The 23,966-nt window shown below is 52.1% G+C and overlaps 1 protein-coding gene across 1 annotated transcript in view; it reads right to left on the reverse strand.

Moving 5' to 3' along the window:
• Positions 1-23,966, reverse strand: part of LOC143803856 (mucin-2-like) — a 117,881-nt gene that overhangs the window by 87,935 nt on the left and 5,980 nt on the right. Inside the window, exons 4-5 of the mRNA XM_077281621.1 lie at positions 22,766-22,856; positions 21,289-21,395 (exon numbers count right to left, since the gene is read on the reverse strand). Coding sequence (XP_077137736.1) covers positions 21,289-21,395; positions 22,766-22,856 — 198 coding nt within the window. The remainder of the gene's footprint in view (positions 1-21,288; positions 21,396-22,765; positions 22,857-23,966) is intronic.

A 23,966-nucleotide genomic window follows, 5' to 3' on the forward strand; every position in this document is an offset into this window, starting at 1 on the left:
TTCGACTTTCTCAGGCTTCGGCCTACATTGTGTTCCTCTGCTTTTCCACCTGTCCCTGGGCTCCAACACCGCTAGTTGCCGTCCAGAAGTGCTGTCCGCACAGTCCCAACAGTCGCTCCTCTGTTATTGGGGTTCAGTAACGTCAGCTGTTCCCCAGCTGTGTGTGTGGCAATCCCTCCTACCTCCTCCACCTCCTCCTCCTCCACCTGTCCCTGGGCTCCAACACCGCTAGTTGCCGTCCAGAAGTGCTGTCCGCACAGTCCCAACAGTCGCTCCTCTGTTATTGGGGTTCAGTAACGTCAGCTGTTCCCCTGCTGTGTGTGTGGCAATCCCTCCTATCTCCTCCACATCCACCTCCCCCTCCTGTCCCTGGGCTCCAACAACGCTAGTTGTTGCCTGGTAGTGCTGTGCGCACAGTCAACAGTCCCTCCTCTGTTATTGGGGTTCAGTAACGTCAGCTGTTCCCCAGCTGTGTGTGTGGCAATCCCTCCTACCTCCTCCTACCTCCTCCTCCTCCACCTGTCCCTGGGCTCCAACACCGCTAGTTGTTGCCTGGTAGTGCTGTACGCACAGTCCCAACAGTCCCTCCTCTGTTATTGGGGTTCAGTAACGTCAGCTGTTCCCCTGCTGTGTGTGTGGCAATCCCTCCTACCTCCTCCTACCTCCTCCTCCTCCACCTGTCCCTGGGCTCCAACACCGCTAGTTGTTGCCTGGTAGTGCTGTGCGCACAGTCAACAGTCCCTCCTCTGTTATTGGGGTTCAGTAATGTCAGCTGTTCCCCTGCTGTGTGTGTGGCAATCCCTCCTACCTCCTCCACCTCCTCCTCCTCCACCTGTCCCTGGGCTCCAACACCGCTAGTTGCCGTCCAGAAGTGCTGTCCGCACAGTCCCAACAGTCGCTCCTCTGTTATTGGGGTTCAGTAACGTTAGCTGTTCCCCTGCTGTGTGTGTGGCAATCCCTCCTACCTCCTCCACCTCCTCCTCCTCCACCTGTCCCTGGGCTCCAACACTGCTAGTTGCCGTCCAGAAGTGCTGTCCGCACAGTCCCAACAGTCGCTCCTCTGTTATTGGGGTTCAGTAACGTCAGCTGTTCCCCAGCTGTGTGTGTGGCAATCCCTCCTACCTCCTCCACCTCCTCCTCCTCCACCTGTCCCTGGGCTCCAACACCGCTAGTTGCCGTCCAGAAGTGCTATCCGCACAGTCCCAACAGTCGCTCCTCTGTTATTGGGGTTCAGTAACGTCAGCTGTTCCCCAGCTGTGTGTGTGGCAATCCCTCCTACCTCCTCCTACCTCCTCCTCCTCCACCTGTCCCTGGGCTCCAACACCGCTAGTTGTTGCCTGGTAGTGCTGTACGCACAGTCCCAACAGTCCCTCCTCTGTTATTGGGGTTCAGTAACGTCAGCTGTTCCCCTGCTGTGTGTGTGGCAATCCCTCCTACCTCCTCCTACCTCCTCCTCCTCCACCTGTCCCTGGGCTCCAACACTGCTAGTTGTTGCCTGGTAGTGCTGTGCGCACAGTCAACAGTCCCTCCTCTGTTATTGGGGTTCAGTAATGTCAGCTGTTCCCCTGCTGTGTGTGTGGCAATCCCTCCTACCTCCTCCACCTCCTCCTCCTCCACCTGTCCCTGGGCTCCAACACCGCTAGTTGCCGTCCAGAAGTGCTGTCCGCACAGTCCCAACAGTCGCTCCTCTGTTATTGGGGTTCAGTAATGTCAGCTGTTCCCCAGCTGTGTGTGTGGCAATCCCTCCTACCTCCTCCACCTCCTCCTCCTCCACCTGTCCCTGGGCTCCAACACCGCTAGTTGCCGTCCAGAAGTGCTGTCCGCACAGTCCCAACAGTCGCTCCTCTGTTATTGGGGTTCAGTAACGTCAGCTGTTCCCCTGCTGTGTGTGTGGCAATCCCTCCTATCTCCTCCACCTCCACCTCCCCCTCCTGTCCCTGGGCTCCAACACCGCTAGTTGTTGCCTGGTAGTGCTGTGCGCACAGTCAACAGTCCCTCCTCTGTTATTGGGGTTCAGTAACGTCAGCTGTTCCCCAGCTGTGTGTGTGGCAATCCCTCCTACCTCCTCCTACCTCCTCCTCCTCCACCTGTCCCTGGGCTCCAACACCGCTAGTTGTTGCCTGGTAGTGCTGTACGCACAGTCCCAACAGTCCCTCCTCTGTTATTGGGGTTCAGTAATGTCAGCTGTTCCCCTGCTGTGTGTGTGGCAATCCCTCCTACCTCCTCCTACCTCCTCCTCCTCCACCTGTCCCTGGGCTCCAACACCGCTAGTTGTTGCCTGGTAGTGCTGTGCGCACAGTCAACAGTCCCTCCTCTGTTATTGGGGTTCAGTAACGTCAGCTGTTCCCCTGCTGTGTGTGTGGCAATCCCTCCTACCTCCTCCACCTCCTCCTCCTCCACCTGTCCCTGGGCTCCAACACCGCTAGTTGCCGTCCAGAAGTGCTGTCCGCACAGTCCCAACAGTCGCTCCTCTGTTATTGGGGTTCAGTAACGTCAGCTGTTCCCCTGCTGTGTGTGTGGCAATCCCTCCTACCTCCTCCACCTCCTCCTCCTCCACCTGTCCCTGGGCTCCAACACCGCTAGTTGCCGTCCAGAAGTGCTGTCCGCACAGTCCCAACAGTCGCTCCTCTGTTATTGGGGTTCAGTAACGTCAGCTGTTCCCCAGCTGTGTGTGTGGCAATCCCTCCTACCTCCTCCACCTCCTCCTCCTCCACCTGTCCCTGGGCTCCAACACCGCTAGTTGCCGTCCAGAAGTGCTGTCCGCACAGTCCCAACAGTCGCTCCTCTGTTATTGGGGTTCAGTAACGTCAGCTGTTCCCCAGCTGTGTGTGTGGCAATCCCTCCTACCTCCTCCTACCTCCTCCTCCTCCACCTGTCCCTGGGCTCCAACACCGCTAGTTGTTGCCTGGTAGTGCTGTACGCACAGTCCCAACAGTCCCTCCTCTGTTATTGGGGTTCAGTAACGTCAGCTGTTCCCCTGCTGTGTGTGTGGCAATCCCTCCTACCTCCTCCTACCTCCTCCTCCTCCACCTGTCCCTGGGCTCCAACACCGCTAGTTGTTGCCTGGTAGTGCTGTGCGCACAGTCAACAGTCCCTCCTCTGTTATTGGGGTTCAGTAACGTCAGCTGTTCCCCTGCTGTGTGTGTGGCAATCCCTCCTACCTCCTCCACCTCCTCCTCCTCCACCTGTCCCTGGGCTCCAACACCGCTAGTTGCCGTCCAGAAGTGCTGTCCGCACAGTCTCAACAGTCGCTCCTCTGTTATTGGAGTTCAGTAACGTCAGCTGTTCCCCAGCTGTGTGTGTGGCAATCCCTCCTACCTCCTCCTACCTCCTCCTCCTCCACCTGTCCCTGGGCTCCAACACCGCTAGTTGTTGCCTGGTAGTGCTGTACGCACAGTCCCAACAGTCCCTCCTCTGTTATTGGGGTTCAGTAACGTCAGCTGTTCCCCTGCTGTGTGTGTGGCAATCCCTCCTACCTCCTCCTACCTCCTCCTCCTCCACCTGTCCCTGGGCTCCAACACCGCTAGTTGTTGCCTGGTAGTGCTGTGCGCACAGTCAACAGTCCCTCCTCTGTTATTGGGGTTCAGTAACGTCAGCTGTTCCCCTGCTGTGTGTGTGGCAATCCCTCCTACCTCCTCCACCTCCTCCTCCTCCACCTGTCCCTGGGCTCCAACACCGCTAGTTGCCGTCCAGAAGTGCTGTCCGCACAGTCCCAACAGTCGCTCCTCTGTTATTGGGGTTCAGTAACGTCAGCTGTTCCCCAGCTGTGTGTGTGGCAATCCCTCCTACCTCCTCCTACCTCCTCCTCCTCCACCTGTCCCTGGGCTCCAACACCGCTAGTTGTTGCCTGGTAGTGCTGTACGCACAGTCCCAACAGTCCCTCCTCTGTTATTGGGGTTCAGTAACGTCAGCTGTTCCCCTGCTGTGTGTGTGGCAATCCCTCCTACCACCTCCTACCTCCTCCTCCTCCACCTGTCCCTGGGCTCCAACACCGCTAGTTGTTGCCTGGTAGTGCTGTGCGCACAGTCAACAGTCCCTCCTCTGTTATTGGGGTTCAGTAACGTCAGCTGTTCCCCAGCTGTGTGTGTGGCAATCCCTCCTACCTCCTCCTACCTCCTCCTCCTCCACCTGTCCCTGGGCTCCAACACCGCTAGTTGTTGCCTGGTAGTGCTGTACGCACAGTCCCAACAGTCCCTCCTCTGTTATTGGGGTTCAGTAACGTCAGCTGTTCCCCTGCTGTGTGTGTGGCAATCCCTCCTACCTCCTCCTACCTCCTCCTCCTCCACCTGTCCCTGGGCTCCAACACCGCTAGTTGTTGCCTGGTAGTGCTGTGCGCACAGTCAACAGTCCCTCCTCTGTTATTGGGGTTCAGTAACGTCAGCTGTTCCCCTGCTGTGTGTGTGGCAATCCCTCCTACCTCCTCCACCTCCTCCTCCTCCACCTGTCCCTGGGCTCCAACACCGCTAGTTGCCGTCCAGAAGTGCTGTCCGCACAGTCCCAACAGTCGCTCCTCTGTTATTGGGGTTCAGTAACGTCAGCTGTTCCCCAGCTGTGTGTGTGGCAATCCCTCCTACCTCCTCCACCTCCTCCTCCTCCACCTGTCCCTGGGCTCCAACACCGCTAGTTGCCGTCCAGAAGTGCTGTCCGCACAGTCCCAACAGTCGCTCCTCTGTTATTGGGGTTCAGTAACGTCAGCTGTTCCCCTGCTGTGTGTGTGGCAATCCCTCCTATCTCCTCCACCTCCACCTCCCCCTCCTGTCCCTGGGCTCCAACACCGCTAGTTTTTGCCTGGTAGTGCTGTGCGCACAGTCAACAGTCCCTCCTCTGTTATTGGGGTTCAGTAACGTCAGCTGTTCCCCAGCTGTGTGTGTGGCAATCCCTCCTACCTCCTCCTACCTCCTCCTCCTCCACCTGTCCCTGGCCTCCAACACCGCTAGTTGTTGCCTGGTAGTGCTGTACGCACAGTCCCAACAGTCCCTCCTCTGTTATTGGGGTTCAGTAACGTCAGCTGTTCCCCTGCTGTGTGTGTGGCAATCCCTCCTACCTCCTCCTACCTCCTCCTCCTCCACCTGTCCCTGGGCTCCAACACCGCTAGTTGTTGCCTGGTAGTGCTGTGCGCACAGTCAACAGTCCCTCCTCTGTTATTGGGGTTCAGTAACGTCAGCTGTTCCCCAGCTGTGTGTGTGGCAATCCCTCCTATCTCCTCCACCTCCACCTCCCCCTCCTGTCCCTGGGCTCCAACACCGCTAGTTGTTGCCTGGTAGTGCTGTGCGCACAGTCAACAGTCCCTCCTCTGTTATTGGGGTTCAGTAACGTCAGCTGTTCCCCAGCTGTGTGTGTGGCAATCCCTCCTACCTCCTCCTACCTCCTCCTCCTCCACCTGTCCCTGGGCTCCAACACCGCTAGTTGCCGTCCAGAAGTGCTGTCCGCACAGAGCCAAACACCTCGCCAATGTGTTAGTGGGGTTCAGCACCGCCAGCTGTTCCCCTGCTGTGCAGCCGGCAACGTGTACTGCGACCGCCACGCAGGCACAACAAGTTAAATTTAAGGGAACCTGTCCCCCCCCCCCCAGGCGTTTGTTACTGAAGGAGCCACCTTGTGCAGCAGTAATGATGCAAAGGGAAAAAGTGCCTCTTTTCGTGGTGCTCCTTGCACATGCTGATCCTAACACTTATGAAAAGTGTCCCCTCCTACCGTGATACCGTCCGGTTGGTGGAACTTTCCTTTGTGATGTGACGCAGCACAGCCGTCATTCTTACCCCCTTGGCGCCGTGCGCCGCCTCCTCAGCGTTGTTTGAATCAGTCCCGGAGCCTGCGCTGTTAGGTTAGCCCTTGGACATGCACACATTTTGCGCTGCCCGTCTTCTGACATCATTTGGTGTCAGGCTGGCTGCGCCTGTGCGGCCGCGCTGGCCGAGAGCCCGCCTCGTACTGTCTTCTGATTTAATCCCACTGGGGGCCTGAGATCCATGGACATGCGCAGTGCATATCTGAACCTCCACCTCTCACTCATCTCCCTACGGCTTCTTCAAACTGTGCGGTGTCAGCTGGTCCCTAATAGCATGCCACGGCCGTGACACCGCACAGTCAGAAGAAGCCGTAGGGAGATGAGTGAGAGGTGGAGGTTCAGATATGCACTGCGCATGTCCATGGATCTCAGGCCCCCAGTGGGATTAAATCAGAAGACAGTACGAGGCGGGCTCTCGGCCAGCGCGGCCGCACAGGCGCAGCCAGCCTGACACCAAATGATGTCAGAAGACGGGCAGCGCAAAATGTGTGCATGGCCAAGGGCTAACCTAACAGCGCAGGCTCCGGGACTGATTCAAACAACGCTGAGGAGGCGGCGCACGGCGCCAAGGGGGTAAGAATGACGGCTGTGCTGCGTCACATCACAAAGGAAAGTTCCACCTACCGAATGGTATCACGGTAGGAGGGGACACTTTTTATAAGTGTTAGGTTCAGCATGTGCAAGGACCATAATTAAAAGAGCTAAGTTTACCTTTTCCAGCATTAGTGCTGTACACGATGGCTCTTTCAGCTACAAACGCCTGGGGGGGGGGTTAAAGTTTCCCTTTCAACTTGCTCCAGTGCAGGCTTCGGCCTACACTCTGCTCCCTCTCCTCCTCCTGCTGACCCTGGGCTCTAACACCGCCAGTTGGGGCACAGATGTGCTAGCTGCACAGAGCCAAACACCAGCCAATGTGTCAGTGGGGTTCAGCACCGCCAGCTGTTCCCCTGCTGTGTAGCCGGCAACGTGTCCTGCAACAGCCACGCAGACACAAGAACTGAAATTGAAGGAAACCTGTCCCCCCTCCCCCAGGCGTTTTTACGTTTTACAGCCACCTTGTACGACAGTAATGCTGCATGTGTGCAAGGTGGCTCAGAAACTTAATCTCCTTGCCCATGTTGAAGTGAACACGTCTAAAAATGAGTCCTCTGCGACCATTAAAACGTCCCTCAGGTGTGATTTTCCTTTGTATTGACACGCAACAAGCTCCTTGGTAGCGCTGCCCGTCTTCTGATATCATTGTTTGGCTGCCTGCGCCTCTGCGGCCGCCTTGCCCCACACAACGCCCCTCGGTGTCTTATTTATTTGGACTGCGAGGGTGTGATTGATGGGCATGAACGGTGCATCAGTTAGGCTTCGGCCTACACTCTGCTCCCCCTGCAGAGCCCGGGCTCCAACACCGCCAGTTGGGGCCCGGTACTGCTAGCTGCACAGAGAAAAACACCAGCCAATGTGTCAGTGGGGTTCAGCACCGCCAGCTGTTCCCCTGCTGTGCAGCCGGCAACGTGTCCTGCAATAGCCACGCAGGCACAACAGACCCAAAGCTGCCGCCAGTGCAGGCTTCGGCCTACACTCTGCTCCATCTCCTCCTCCTGCTGACCCCGGGCTCTAACACCGCCAGTTGGGGCCCGGTACTGCTAGCTGCACAGAGAAAAACACCAGCCAATGTGTCAGTGGGGTTCAGCACCGCCAGCTGTTCCCCTGCTGTGCAGCCGGCATCGTGTCCTGCAAAAGCCACGCAGACACAAGAACTGAAATTGAAGGGAACCTGTCCCCCCTCCCCCAGGCGTTTGTACGTTTTACAGCCACCTTGTACAGCAGTAATGCTGCATGTGTGCAAGGTGGCTCATAAACGTATTCTCCTCGCACATGTGGAACTGAAAACACGTCTGAAATGTGTCCTCTGTGTGACCATTTAACCGTCCCGGTGGTGTGACTTTCCTTTGTAATGACACGCTACAACCCCCTTGGTAGCGCTGCCTGTCTTCTGGCATCATTGTTTGGCTGCCTGCGCCTCTGCGGCCGCCCTGACCCACACAACGCCCCTCGGTGTCTTATTTATTGGGACTGCGAGGGTGTGATTGATGGGCATGAGCAGTGCATCAGTTCGCCTGTCCCTCATCTCCTTCCGCCTTCTTCAGACTGTGCGGCTTCATGGCCGTGGCATGCGATAAGGGATCAGCTGACGCCGCACAGTCTGCAGCGGGTGTAAGGACCCGAGTGCGAGAGGCGAACATATGTGCTGCGCCAGGCCATGAATCACAGCCCCGCAGTGTTTTAACAATGTTAACACACTGGGGGGCTGGGATGCATGGTCATCGCGAACCGCAGCGGCCGACATTAAATGAGGTCAGAAGATGGGCAGCGCTAACAGCGCTAGGCCAGGGGATAACACGACAGCGCAGACTCCTGTACAGCAAATAACAACGCTCAGGAGGCTGCACCCAGCACCAAGGTGGGATTCTTGACATCTGTGCTGCGTCTCATTACAAAGGGAACTCGCGCCTCCAACACAGTTTGACTGTATAAAGGGCTAAATGTTATACGTGTTTCATTCAGCGTGTGCAAGGAGCAAAATTAAAAGAGCAACCTTTGACTTGTGCAGCACTACTGCTGCATAAGCTGTGGCTCTTCTACTTTGTAACCCCTGAGGGGGGGTTAAAGGTTACCTTTGAAATTGGTTCAATTAGGCTTCGGCCTACACTCTGCTCCCCCTGCAGAGCCCGGGCTCCAACACCGCCAGTTGGGGCCCGGTACTGCTAGCTGCACAGAGAAAAACACCAGCCAATGTGTCAGTGGGGTTCAGCACCGCCAGCTGTTCCCCTGCTGTGCAGCCGGCAACGTGTCCTGCAACAGCCACGCAGGCACAACAGACCCAAAGCTGCCGCCAGTGCAGGCTTCGGCCTACACTCTGCTCCATCTCCTCCTCCTGCTGACCCCGGGCTCTAACACCGCCAGTTGGGGCCCGGTACTGCTAGCTGCACAGAGAAAAACACCAGCCAATGTGTCAGTGGGGTTCAGCACCGCCAGCTGTTCCCCTGCTGTGCAGCCGGCATCGTGTCCTGCAAAAGCCACGCAGACACAAGAACTGAAATTGAAGGGAACCTGTCCCCCCTCCCCCAGGCGTTTGTACGTTTTACAGCCACCTTGTACAGCGGTAATGCTGCATGTGTGCAAGGTGGCTCATAAACGTATTCTCCTCGCACATGTGGAACTGAAAACACGTCTGAAATGTGTCCTCTGTGTGACCATTTAACCGTCCCGGTGGTGTGACTTTCCTTTGTAATGACACGCTGCAACCCCCTTGGTAGCGCTGCCCGTCTTCTGGCATCATTGTTTGGCTGCCTGCGCCTCTGCGGCCGCCCTGACCCACACAACGCCCCTCGGTGTCTTATTTATTGGGACTGCGAGGGTGTGATTGATGGGCATGAGCAGTGCATCAGTTCGCCTGTCCCTCATCTCCTTCCGCCTTCTTCAGACTGTGCGGCTTCATGGCCGTGGCATGCGATAAGGGATCAGCTGACGCCGCACAGTCTGCAGCGGGTGTAAGGACCCGAGTGCGAGAGGCGAACATATGTGCTGCGCCAGGCCATGAATCACAGCCCCGCAGTGTTTTAACAATGTTAACACACTGGGGGGCTGGGATGCATGGTCATCGCGAACCGCAGCGGCCGACATTAAATGAGGTCAGAAGATGGGCAGCGCTAACAGCGCTAGGCCAGGGGATAACACGACAGCGCAGACTCCTGTACAGCAAATAACAACGCTCAGGAGGCTGCACCCAGCACCAAGGTGGGATTCTTGACATCTGTGCTGCGTCTCATTACAAAGGGAACTCGCGCCTCCAACACAGTTTGACTGTATAAAGGGCTAAATGTTATACGTGTTTCATTCAGCGTGTGCAAGGAGCAAAATTAAAAGAGCAACCTTTGACTTGTGCAGCACTACTGCTGCATAAGCTGTGGCTCTTCTACTTTGTAACCCCTGAGGGGGGGTTAAAGGTTACCTTTGAAATTGGTTCAATTAGGCTTCGGCCTACACTCTGCTCCCCCTGCAGAGCCCGGGCTCCAACACCGCCAGTTGGGGCCCGGTACTGCTAGCTGCACAGAGAAAAACACCAGCCAATGTGTCAGTGGGGTTCAGCACCGCCAGCTGTTCCCCTGCTGTGCAGCCGGCATCGTGTCCTGCAAAAGCCACGCAGACACAAGAACTGAAATTGAAGGGAACCTGTCCCCCCTCCCCCAGGCGTTTGTACGTTTTACAGCCACCTTGTACAGCGGTAATGCTGCATGTGTGCAAGGTGGCTCATAAACGTATTCTCCTCGCACATGTGGAACTGAAAACACGTCTGAAATGTGTCCTCTGTGTGACCATTTAACCGTCCCGGTGGTGTGACTTTCCTTTGTAATGACACGCTGCAACCCCCTTGGTAGCGCTGCCCGTCTTCTGGCATCATTGTTTGGCTGCCTGCGCCTCTGCGGCCGCCCTGACCCACACAACGCCCCTCGGTGTCTTATTTATTGGGACTGCGAGGGTGTGATTGATGGGCATGAGCAGTGCATCAGTTCGCCTGTCCCTCATCTCCTTCCGCCTTCTTCAGACTGTGCGGCTTCATGGCCGTGGCATGCGATAAGGGATCAGCTGACGCCGCACAGTCTGCAGCGGGTGTAAGGACCCGAGTGCGAGAGGCGAACATATGTGCTGCGCCAGGCCATGAATCACAGCCCCGCAGTGTTTTAACAATGTTAAGACACCGCGGGGCTGGGATTCATGGTCATCGCGAACCGCAGCGGCCGACATTAAATGAGGTCAGAAGATGGGCAGCGCTAACAGCGCTAGGCCAGGGGATAACACGACAGCGCAGACTCCTGTACAGCAAATAACAACGCTCAGGAGGCTGCACCCAGCACCAAGGTGGGATTCTTGACATCTGTGCTGCGTCTCATTACAAAGGGAACTCGCGCCTCCAACACAGTTTGACTGTATAAAGGGCTAAATGTTATACGTGTTTCATTCAGCGTGTGCAAGGAGCAAAATTAAAAGAGCAACCTTTGACTTGTGCAGCACTACTGCTGCATAAGCTGTGGCTCTTCTACTTTGTAACCCCTGAGGGGGGGTTAAAGGTTACCTTTGAAATTGGTTCAATTAGGCTTCGGCCTACACTCTGCTCCCCCTGCAGAGCCCGGGCTCCAACACCGCCAGTTGGGGCCCGGTACTGCTAGCTGCACAGAGAAAAACACCAGCCAATGTGTCAGTGGGGTTCAGCACCGCCAGCTGTTCCCCTGCTGTGCAGCCGGCAAAGTGTCCTGCAACAGCCACGCAGGCACAACAGACCCAAAGCTGCCGCCAGTGCAGGCTTCGGCCTACACTCTGCTCCATCTCCTCCTCCTGCTGACCCCGGGCTCTAACACCGCCAGTTGGGGCCCGGTACTGCTAGCTGCACAGAGAAAAACACCAGCCAATGTGTCAGTGGGGTTCAGCACCGCCAGCTGTTCCCCTGCTGTGCAGCCGGCATCGTGTCCTGCAAAAGCCAAGCAGACACAAGAACTGAAATTGAAGGGAACCTGTCCCCCCTCCCCCAGGCGTTTGTACGTTTTACAGCCACCTTGTACAGCGGTAATGCTGCATGTGTGCAAGGTGGCTCATAAACGTATTCTCCTCGCACATGTGGAACTGAAAACACGTCTGAAATGTGTCCTCTGTGTGACCATTTAACCGTCCCGGTGGTGTGACTTTCCTTTGTAATGACACGCTGCAACCCCCTTGGTAGCGCTGCCCGTCTTCTGGCATCATTGTTTGGCTGCCTGCGCCTCTGCGGCCGCCCTGACCCACACAACGCCCCTCGGTGTCAAATTTATTGGGACTGCGAGGGTGTGATTGACGGGCATGAGCAGTGCATCAGTTCGCCTGTCCCTCATCTCCTTCCGCCTTCTTCAGACTGTGCGGCTTCATGGCCGTGGCATGCGATAAGGGATCAGCTGATGCCGCACAGTCTGCAGCGGGTGTAAGGACCCGAGTGCGAGAGGCGAACATGTGTGCTGCGCCAGGCCATGAATCACAGCCCCGCAGTGTTTTAACAATGTTAAGACACCGCGGGGCTGGGATTCATGGTCATCGCGAACCGCAGCGGCCGACATTAAATGAGGTCAGAAGATGGGCAGCGCTAACAGCGCTAGGCCAGGGGATAACACGACAGCGCAGACTCCTGTACAGCAAATAACAACGCTCAGGAGGCTGCACCCAGCACCAAGGTGGGATTCTTGACATCTGTGCTGCGTCTCATTACAAAGGGAACTCGCGCCTCCAACACAGTTTGACTGTATAAAGGGCTAAATGTTATACGTGTTTCATTCAGCGTGTGCAAGGAGCAAAATTAAAAGAGCAACCTTTGACTTGTGCAGCACTACTGCTGCATAAGCTGTGGCTCTTCTACTTTGTAACCCCTGAGGGGGGGTTAAAGGTTACCTTTGAAATTGGTTCAATTAGGCTTCGGCCTACACTCTGCTCCCCCTGCAGAGCCCGGGCTCCAACACCGCCAGTTGGGGCCCGGTACTGCTAGCTGCACAGAGAAAAACACCAGCCAATGTGTCAGTGGGGTTCAGCACCGCCAGCTGTTCCCCTGCTGTGCAGCCGGCAACGTGTCCTGCAACAGCCACGCAGGCACAACAGACCCAAAGCTGCCGCCAGTGCAGGCTTCGGCCTACACTCTGCTCCATCTCCTCCTCCTGCTGACCCCGGGCTCTAACACCGCCAGTTGGGGCCCGGTACTGCTAGCTGCACAGAGAAAAACACCAGCCAATGTGTCAGTGGGGTTCAGCACCGCCAGCTGTTCCCCTGCTGTGCAGCCGGCATCGTGTCCTGCAAAAGCCACGCAGACACAAGAACTGAAATTGAAGGGAACCTGTCCCCCCTCCCCCAGGCGTTTGTACGTTTTACAGCCACCTTGTACAGCGGTAATGCTGCATGTGTGCAAGGTGGCTCATAAACGTATTCTCCTCGCACATGTGGAACTGAAAACACGTCTGAAATGTGTCCTCTGTGTGACCATTTAACCGTCCCGGTGGTGTGACTTTCCTTTGTAATGACACGCTGCAACCCCCTTGGTAGCGCTGCCCGTCTTCTGGCATCATTGTTTGGCTGCCTGCGCCTCTGCGGCCGCCCTGACCCACACAACGCCCCTCGGTGTCTTATTTATTGGGACTGCGAGGGTGTGATTGATGGGCATGAGCAGTGCATCAGTTCGCCTGTCCCTCATCTCCTTCCGCCTTCTTCAGACTGTGCGGCTTCATGGCCGTGGCATGCGATAAGGGATCAGCTGACGCCGCACAGTCTGCAGCGGGTGTAAGGACCCGAGTGCGAGAGGCGAACATATGTGCTGCGCCAGGCCATGAATCACAGCCCCGCAGTGTTTTAACAATGTTAAGACACCGCGGGGCTGGGATTCATGGTCATCGCGAACCGCAGCGGCCGACATTAAATGAGGTCAGAAGATGGGCAGCGCTAACAGCGCTAGGCCAGGGGATAACACGACAGCGCAGACTCCTGTACAGCAAATAACAACGCTCAGGAGGCTGCACCCAGCACCAAGGTGGGATTCTTGACATCTGTGCTGCGTCTCATTACAAAGGGAACTCGCGCCTCCAACACAGTTTGACTGTATAAAGGGCTAAATGTTATACGTGTTTCATTCAGCGTGTGCAAGGAGCAAAATTAAAAGAGCAACCTTTGACTTGTGCAGCACTACTGCTGCATAAGCTGTGGCTCTTCTACTTTGTAACCCCTGAGGGGGGGTTAAAGGTTACCTTTGAAATTGGTTCAATTAGGCTTCGGCCTACACTCTGCTCCCCCTGCAGAGCCCGGGCTCCAACACCGCCAGTTGGGGCCCGGTACTGCTAGCTGCACAGAGAAAAACACCAGCCAATGTGTCAGTGGGGTTCAGCACCGCCAGCTGTTCCCCTGCTGTGCAGCCGGCAACGTGTCCTGCAACAGCCACGCAGGCACAACAGACCCAAAGCTGCCGCCAGTGCAGGCTTCGGCCTACACTCTGCTCCATCTCCTCCTCCTGCTGACCCCGGGCTCTAACACCGCCAGTTGGGGCCCGGTACTGCTAGCTGCACAGAGAAAAACACCAGCCAATGTGTCAGTGGGGTTCAGCACCGCCAGCTGTTCCCCTGCTGTGCAGCCGGCATCGTGTCCTGCAAAAGCCACGCAGACACAAGAACTGAAATTGAAGGGAACCTGTCCCCCCTCCCCCAGGCGTTTGTACGTTTTACAGCCACCTTGTACAGCGGTAATGCTGCATGTGTGCAAGGTGGCTCATAAACGTATTCTCCTCGCACATGTGGAACTGAAAACACGTCTGAAATGTGTCCTCTGTGTGACCATTTAACCGTCCCGGTGGTGTGACTTTCCTTTGTAATGACACGCTGCAACCCCCTTGGTAGCGCTGCCCGTCTTCTGGCATCATTGTTTGGCTGCCTGCGCCTCTGCGGCCGCCCTGACCCACACAACGCCCCTCGGTGTCTTATTTATTGGGACTGCGAGGGTGTGATTGATGGGCATGAGCAGTGCATCAGTTCGCCTGTCCCTCATCTCCTTCCGCCTTCTTCAGACTGTGCGGCTTCATGGCCGTGGCATGCGATAAGGGATCAGCTGACGCCGCACAGTCTGCAGCGGGTGTAAGGACCCGAGTGCGAGAGGCGAACATATGTGCTGCGCCAGGCCATGAATCACAGCCCCGCAGTGTTTTAACAATGTTAAGACACCGCGGGGCTGGGATTCATGGTCATCGCGAACCGCAGCGGCCGACATTAAATGAGGTCAGAAGATGGGCAGCGCTAACAGCGCTAGGCCAGGGGATAACACGACAGCGCAGACTCCTGTACAGCAAATAACAACGCTCAGGAGGCTGCACCCAGCACCAAGGTGGGATTCTTGACATCTGTGCTGCGTCTCATTACAAAGGGAACTCGCGCCTCCAACACAGTTTGACTGTATAAAGGGCTAAATGTTATACGTGTTTCATTCAGCGTGTGCAAGGAGCAAAATTAAAAGAGCAACCTTTGACTTGTGCAGCACTACTGCTGCATAAGCTGTGACTCTTCTACTTTGTAACCCCTGAGGGGGGGTTAAAGGTTACCTTTGAAATTGGTTCAATTAGGCTTCGGCCTACATTCTGCTCCCCCTGCAGAGCCCGGGCTCCAACACCGCCAGTTGGGGCCCGGTACTGCTAGCTGCACAGAGAAAAACACCAGCCAATGTGTCAGTGGGGTTCAGCACCGCCAGCTGTTCCCCTGCTGTGCAGCCGGCAACGTGTCCTGCAACAGCCACGCAGGCACAACAGACCCAAAGCTGCCGCCAGTGCAGGCTTCGGCCTACACTCTGCTCCATCTCCTCCTCCTGCTGACCCCGGGCTCTAACACCGCCAGTTGGGGCCCGGTACTGCTAGCTGCACAGAGAAAAACACCAGCCAATGTGTCAGTGGGGTTCAGCACCGCCAGCTGTTCCCCTGCTGTGCAGCCAGCATCGTGTCCTGCAAAAGCCACGCAGACACAAGAACTGAAATTGAAGGGAACCTGTCCCCCCTCCCCCAGGCGTTTGTACGTTTTACAGCCACCTTGTACAGCGGTAATGCTGCATGTGTGCAAGGTGGCTCATAAACGTATTCTCCTCGCACATGTGGAACTGAAAACACGTCTGAAATGTGTCCTCTGTGTGACCATTTAACCGTCCCGGTGGTGTGACTTTCCTTTGTAATGACACGCTGCAACCCCCTTGGTAGCGCTGCCCGTCTTCTGGCATCATTGTTTGGCTGCCTGCGCCTCTGCGGCCGCCCTGACCCACACAACGCCCCTCGGTGTCTTATTTATTGGGACTGCGAGGGTGTGATTGATGGGCATGAGCAGTGCATCAGTTCGCCTGTCCCTCATCTCCTTCCGCCTTCTTCAGACTGTGCGGCTTCATGGCCGTGGCATGCGATAAGGGATCAGCTGACGCCGCACAGTCTGCAGCGGGTGTAAGGACCCGAGTGCGAGAGGCGAACATATGTGCTGCGCCAGGCCATGAATCACAGCCCCGCAGTGTTTTAACAATGTTAAGACACCGCGGGGCTGGGATTCATGGTCATCGCGAACCGCAGTGGCCGACATTAAATGAGGTCAGAAGATGGGCAGCGCTAACAGCGCTAGGCCAGGGGATAACACGACAGCGCAGACTCCTGTACAGCAAATAACAACGCTCAGGAGGCTGCACCCAGCACCAAGGTGGGATTCTTGACATCTGTGCTGCGTCTCATTACAAAGGGAACTCGCGCCTCCAACACAGTTTGACTGTATAAAGGGCTAAATGTTATACGTGTTTCATTCAGCGTGTGCAAGGAGCAAAATTAAAAGAGCAACCTTTGACTTGTGCAGCACTACTGCTGCATAAGCTGTGGCTCTTCTACTTTGTAACCCCTGAGGGGGGGTTAAAGGTTACCTTTGAAATTGGTTCAATTAGGCTTCGGCCTACACTCTGCTCCCCCTGCAGAGCCCGGGCTCCAACACCGCCAGTTGGGGCCCGGTACTGCTAGCTGCACAGAGAAAAACACCAGCCAATGTGTCAGTGGGGTTCAGCACCGCCAGCTGTTCCCCTGCTGTGCAGCCGGCAACGTGTCCTGCAACAGCCACGCAGGCACAACAGACCCAAAGCTGCCGCCAGTGCAGGCTTCGGCCTACACTCTGCTCCATCTCCTCCTCCTGCTGACCCCGGGCTCTAACACCGCCAGTTGGGGCCCGGTACTGCTAGCTGCACAGAGAAAAACACCAGCCAATGTGTCAGTGGGGTTCAGCACCGCCAGCTGTTCCCCTGCTGTGCAGCCGGCATCGTGTCCTGCAAAAGCCACGCAGACACAAGAACTGAAATTGAAGGGAACCTGTCCCCCCTCCCCCAGGCGTTTGTACGTTTTACAGCCACCTTGTACAGCAGTAATGCTGCATGTGTGCAAGGTGGCTCATAAACGTATTCTCCTCGCACATGTGGAACTGAAAACACGTCTGAAATGTGTCCTCTGTGTGACCATTTAACCGTCCCGGTGGTGTGACTTTCCTTTGTAATGACACGCTGCAACCCCCTTGGTAGCGCTGCCCGTCTTCTGGCATCATTGTTTGGCTGCCTGCGCCTCTGCGGCCGCCCTGACCCACACAACGCCCCTCGGTGTCTTATTTATTGGGACTGCGAGGGTGTGATTGATGGGCATGAGCAGTGCATCAGTTCGCCTGTCCCTCATCTCCTTCCGCCTTCTTCAGACTGTGCGGCTTCATGGCCGTGGCATGCGATAAGGGATCAGCTGACGCCGCACAGTCTGCAGCGGGTGTAAGGACCCGAGTGCGAGAGGCGAACATATGTGCTGCGCCAGGCCATGAATCACAGCCCCGCAGTGTTTTAACAATGTGAAGACACCGCGGGGCTGGGATTCATGGTCATCGTGAACCGCAGCGGCCGACATTAAATGAGGTCAGAAGATGGGCAGCGCTAACAGCGCTAGGCCAGGGGATAACACGACAGCGCAGACTCCTGTACAGCAAATAACAACGCTCAGGAGGCTGCACCCAGCACCAAGGTGGGATTCTTGACATCTGTGCTGCGTCTCATTACAAAGGGAACTCGCGCCTCCAACACAGTTTGACTGTATAAAGGGCTAAATGTTATACGTGTTTCATTCAGCGTGTGCAAGGAGCAAAATTAAAAGAGCAACCTTTGACTTGTGCAGCACTACTGCTGCATAAGCTGTGGCTCTTCTACTTTGTAACCCCTGAGGGGGGGTTAAAGGTTACCTTTGAAATTGGTTCAATTAGGCTTCGGCCTACACTCTGCTCCCCCTGCAGAGCCCGGGCTCCAACACCGCCAGTTGGGGCCCGGTACTGCTAGCTGCACAGAGAAAAACACCAGCCAATGTGTCAGTGGGGTTCAGCACCGCCAGCTGTTCCCCTGCTGTGCAGCCGGCAACGTGTCCTGCAACAGCCACGCAGGCACAACAGACCCAAAGCTGCCGCCGGTGCAGGCTTCGGCCTACACTCTGCTCCATCTCCTCCTCCTGCTGACCCCGGGCTCTAACACCGCCAGTTGGGGCCCGGTACTGCTAGCTGCACAGAGAAAAACACCAGCCAATGTGTCAGTGGGGTTCAGCACCGCCAGCTGTTCCCCTGCTGTGCAGCCGGCATCGTGTCCTGCAAAAGCCACGCAGACACTTGCTCTTGTACCTTCTGCTCCCCATCCTGGTTCCAGTACCGTCAGCTGGTTCCGGGCAGAGCCTTTGGCTTAGGTGCCTCCCTCTGGGTATCCGAGTTCCACCAACGTCAGGTGGTCCTTGGTAGTGCTTTCAGGCACGGGTACCTCCTGCTTAGTAACCGGGTTCCAGTAACGTCAGCTGGTCTTCGGTAGTTCCATTGGCTCTTGGACCTTCGGCTACCCATCCGGGTTCCAGCACCGTCAGCTGGTTCTCGGCAGTGTCTTTTGCTCTTGTACCTTCTGCTCCCCATCCTGGTTCCAGTACCGTCAGCTGGTTCCGGGCAGAGCCTTTGGCTTAGGTGCCTCCCTCTGGGTATCCGAGTTCCACCAACGTCAGGTGGTCCTTGGTAGTGCTTTCAGGCACGGGTACCTCCTGCTTAGTAACCGGGTTCCAGTAACGTCAGCTGGTCCTCGGTAGTTCCATTGGCTCTTGGACCTTCGGGTAGCCATCCGAGTTCCAGTTCCATCAGCTGGTTCTCGGCATTTTCTCAGCCTTCTTGTACCTTCTGCTACATTTCCAAGTTCAAGAGACTAAACACGATGACCCGGAAGACCACCCCTAAGATGACGACGACACCAGAGACGACAACCACCGTGATGACGACGACCCTGGAGACGATGACCCTGAAGACCACCCCGATGACGACGACCCCGGAGTTGACGACCCTGAAGACCACCCCGATGATGACGACCCCGGAGACGACGACCCTGGAGACGACGACGACCTGGAAGACCGAGAAGCAGAAGAACAAGAGGCTGCAGAACAAAGAGCAGAAGAACATTAAGCATAACACTAAATATTACAGCAAAAAATATTATCTAAATTATAAGCAGAAGAAGACTAAGCAGTGTATGGGGGTGAGTCCGTTCCTCCTCGTGGTGCCCCTGGATAAAGCCTGATGCTGCAGGCCAAACTGAACGCGGACAAATGTAACTCTTTTGTGACAGGCAGAACGGAAGGTGTAATCTTCAAACTTTTATAGATAACAACTACGGGAATGCCTGTCACAAATAAGAATATGATGAAGAAGTAGAATATGATGAAGATAATAGTAAAATAAAAAGAATATGAACAATGTAACCAAAAAAATAATAGGTAGAAGATGAAGAAGAAGATGAATAAGGTGAAGAAGTTGATGTCAAAGAAGCTGATGATGAGGATAATGAAGAAGAAAGTGTGGGAGAAGTAAAAAAGAAGGTGAAGGGCGTGGAAGTAGTGAAACATCAATATCTGACAAAATAAAAAAAAAATTAACATAGTCAAAATCTTTCTACCGCCGAACGTCATAAAAAAAAACAAAATCCTGCTATTCTATTACATTGGGCTAAACCTCTGTGCCTTTAATGTCTCCGCCACGTCCCCCAATACATCCTACATTGTTCTTAGTTGTTTTCCTTCATGTAGAATGAACCTACAAGTTTATAAAGGGTTTATTTTAATTCCGATATTTTCATCCCATTGACTTGCATTGGGATCGGGTATCGGTATCGGATTAGATCCGATATTTTGACGGTATCGGCCAATACTTTCCGATACCGATACTTTCCGATATCGGAAAGTATCGCTCAACACTAATTAACAGTCAGTCAGTGTTTAATCTGAGTATTCATGGTTATCACTATATTTGCATATAGAGTTAACAGAGCATTTGAAGAAACACATGGCTCATGAAAGTGAGAGCAGTGATTAGGAGAACTGCTCTGGAAGATGCCAATGTAGTGGGCTACCGGATTTTAGAGGACTAGTAAGAGCAAGGCAGCTGAGAAGTAAGGGGAGGGAGGTGAACAGTTAACTACTGTATAGAAATCTATAGGCTGGGAAGTGGTGGTTAGGAGTTAACTCCTCTCCTGGAATGTACCCCCTAATCATACTCAACCAGGCTCTTGGAGCTTCTTGGAAACAAGCTATGCACTATGTAAGATAAAAGCTGTCCAGCATGAGAATGAAAGTTTCAAACTTTAACTATGGATAAACAAATTTTAACAACGTTTTTTTAACAGATCAATTATAATTTGGAATATGTCTCCGAGGAATGAAAAAAAACCTGTTAGATGCAAACAAGCTCCCATAATAAAGCAAGCTGTAATTTATTGCCAATGTGGTACAACACTCCCTATCCATGGGTATGGGACTCCCAGGACCTCCACTAAATATCTGACCACATCACTCGAGCTAGCTCCATGTGCTTTTTGTTGTTTGAAATCCATTATTTTACAAGTGCCTGTCCCTGTTAATGTAACACAGTCCCATTCACTTGATTGGGGGAGGATTAGATGAAAGACCAATCCGATATTAATGGCCTAAGGATAGGTTGTGAATAGTGCAGTCCTTGAAAATCCCTTAAATATTAAATAAGAGATACTGTCATACTGAACCATTGAAGCTACTGACGTTTATTTTGTTTGGATCAGCTTGAATTTTTCGGCTCTGATGGAGTATAAAAGCTTTTCAAGAAGCCAAGATCAAAGGGATTCCTCACGTTCACTAATGGTTAGAATTGCAAAGTGCTTGTAAAAACAATAAACATTGCATTAAAAAAAATCTTATTAAAAAAATCTTCTCCATGCTCAGTAATTTTTATTTTAATTTATGGACATCTATGGTTTCATTTATTTGCCCGTGTTGATCGGATGGGTTGTTACCACCTCTTGTGAGAATTTCATGTTTATAGCAGCTTTAGAAATATATTTACCTGGAAAATTGGTGACGTGTTCAATACTTATTTCACCCACTATATATATAAATCTATATTTAAATATATATATATATATATATATATATATATATATATATATATATATATATAAACTTTCAATACTCATTTCACCCACTATATACAGTATATAAATCTATATTTAAATAAATATATATATTATATAAGCTTTCAATACTTATTTCACCCACTATATATACATAAATATATATTTAAATACATATATATATATATATATATATATATATATATATATATATATATATATATATACTAACGTATATAGTTTATATACTCACACACGCGCAAACACACATTTATGTAATACTGCCTGCCATTTGCTAGTGAAAGTTATATATGAAAGTTATATATCTCACATCTGATGTTTACTTTTCACCTGCAGATGGCAGGCAGGAGCCAGGAGAAAAACTCATAAGAGGGAGATTTTCGCTCGGTCGGTAACCACCCTCCTGTACGCACCTTTTTATGATCTAGCCACAATCAGTAATTTTTACTTACGGAGTCTTTGCAGTTACTCTGGGGCACTTCTGTCACATCCTGGCAAGCTTCCTGGGGTCCATTTAGTTTCTGCATATTTCCAAACTGATTAGAAGACACTTGAACATCTGTTAAAAATAATATAATTATGAGATTTTTCATTAGTATCATAACAAACCTGATTATATACATTGGAAAAAAAAACAATTTGACAACTTGGCGCTGTATAACCCCTTTAGCTACTGCCAATTTTTTCGTTTTCGTTTTTTCCTCCCCTTCTTCCAACAGGCATAACTTTTTATATTGTTCACCAGGTATCCATATGAGGGCTTGTTTTTTGCGTGACGATGACGAGTTGTACTTTTGAATGACACCATTCATTTTACCATATAGTGTATTGGAAAAGGAAAAAAAATCCCAGTACATTGAAATAGCAAAAAAGTGCAATTCCATAATTGTTTTTTGAGTTTTTTTATTTACCAGTATGAATACGCAGATTTCAAATATCTACGGGGTTTTTTTATATTTATGTGGTGAAAAAACATTAGGAAACTGGTAAGAAAAATAATTTTGCTTTTGTCGCCATTTTCTAAGACCTTTAACATTTTAATTTTTGGGACATGGGTCTGTGTTTGGGCATATTTTTTGTGCCATGAGCTGATATTTTGAATCATGCCATTTTGGGGTAGATACGATATTCTGATCGCCTCTTATTGCATTTTTAATAGCATAATTCTGGCGTTCTGATTTTTCTTTCTCATTATGCTGTTTATATTTTGATAGATCAGAGATTTCCCAATGCAACGAAACCAAAATGTGTCTATTTTTATTTTCTTTTTTGTTTTATTTTAATGCGGTGAAAGGGGGTGATTTGAACTTTTGTGTATTTGATTTTTGTTTTCAAATTTGAAAACCTTTTTTTTAACTTTTTGCTATATTACTATTATTATTATTGTTATTATTTATTTACATAGCACCATTGATTCCAATATATTTAGTAGTCCACATAGGACTGATTCCTGTGCTAGACATAGCAGTGCTTCAGTCCTGCTCTGTATAGCAGAAATCATGATCTAGTATGAAAGCCGGTCACAGGCCGGCATTCACAGGAGGATCGTAATAGCATGTACAAAGGTCAGCAGCAGACCCCTGGCTGTTATGACAACCCATCGGCACCCCGCGATCACGTGATGGGCGTGCCGATGGGAGGGATGAATGCAGTGCTTCCGGCCGGCGCGTGTTAAATCCCGCTGTCACTGATTGACGGCAGCATTTAACTGGTTAACAGCCATGGCGGAGCACTGATCCACCCGCAGCGCCATTAGAGGCAAGTGTCGGGGAAAGATGTGGGCTTAGCGTATGAGCCCGCATCAAAGGCAGGGACACTACTACGTACAAGTGTGTCAAAGATAGTGAAGGGGTTAAATTTGTCACAACTCAGGAGACCCTTCCAAAATGTTGTATGAATGATGCATATGTTATATTACTGATAACTTACTGTTGGTGATGAACTCATTATAAATTGGAATTCCATTGAAATCTCCACAGAGACCACATGTCTGGTTGGCAAATTTTGGATCCAGCTCCAACTAAAATGTAGAATATCATATATACAATTAAATTTGAGGGGTTTTTTTTACCTGGAAAAAATGATGAGGCTTTCTTAAAACTTCACTGTCTGTTCAACAAATTTTGCATAAAGCAATTTTAAAAGTGAATATAAAAAACGTTGCACTATGTTTTCTAAAAAATTGTGCTACTTTCTCCACTTTTGAGCCACTTCTTTTCGACCTTTTAAGAGGCATTTTTGAATGCATTGGTGCCTATGACACAGCTTCAAATGCTATGTGTCCATTACTGCAAGGGGAGCTCATTGCATCGAATAATCAGTATAGGGGCAATTCTAGAACCAGGAATCTATGGCATAAGCTCCACAGGTCCAAAGTAGAGAGAGACATAGCGTAACTGCATCATGCAGCCTGCACCGAGCATGCCGATCAAAGGCTGGTTACATGATATTGTAGCCACTCCCTGCTATTGTGTGGTAAATACAAGGGGTGAGCAAAGGAAAGGAGATATTGGCCTTGTAATACAGTGGGGCATGGAGGGGGCCCTATAATTTTGTGTGGGTACATAGGAGGATTATTACTATTGGTGTACAAAAAGGGACATTATGACTTTATGGGTGCAACACAGTGGAGGATTAATTTGTGAAAGGCAAAAAATGTTAATAAATACTGTTTCAGAATACAAAGAAAGGCATTGGAAGGGTAGGATCTCACAATCATTTTCTCCACAACCAAGAAAAACAGTTCATCTGTTCTGTTTAAGCTTTTATCAGATTGGCATCAGTTTTTCATGGATGTGAAAAGACAAAAAAAGAGTTTTTTCACCTTCTCCATTCTGTCATTCTGTGAAGATCAGACTGCACTAGGATGTCATCCAAGTGCTGTCCGATTATTTTCACAGACCCATAGACTTGCATTGCTGATTTTGATCCAACATTTGGATCAAAATTGGACATATTTTTTACACTTGGTCCAAGGAAAAATTGGCCATGTGCACAATCCAGGAGAATATCATAGGTATGAGTGCTATCCGTGAATACAAAGGAACGCACTTGTTTAAGAAAACCATGGAAAACTCACAAGTCCTTAATGTGGCCTTACAAGATTCAAAGGGTGCAATATTATCACGTG

This window comes from Ranitomeya variabilis, chromosome 2, assembly GCF_051348905.1.
Source record: "Ranitomeya variabilis isolate aRanVar5 chromosome 2, aRanVar5.hap1, whole genome shotgun sequence".
Taxonomy (NCBI): Eukaryota; Metazoa; Chordata; class Amphibia; order Anura; family Dendrobatidae; genus Ranitomeya; species Ranitomeya variabilis.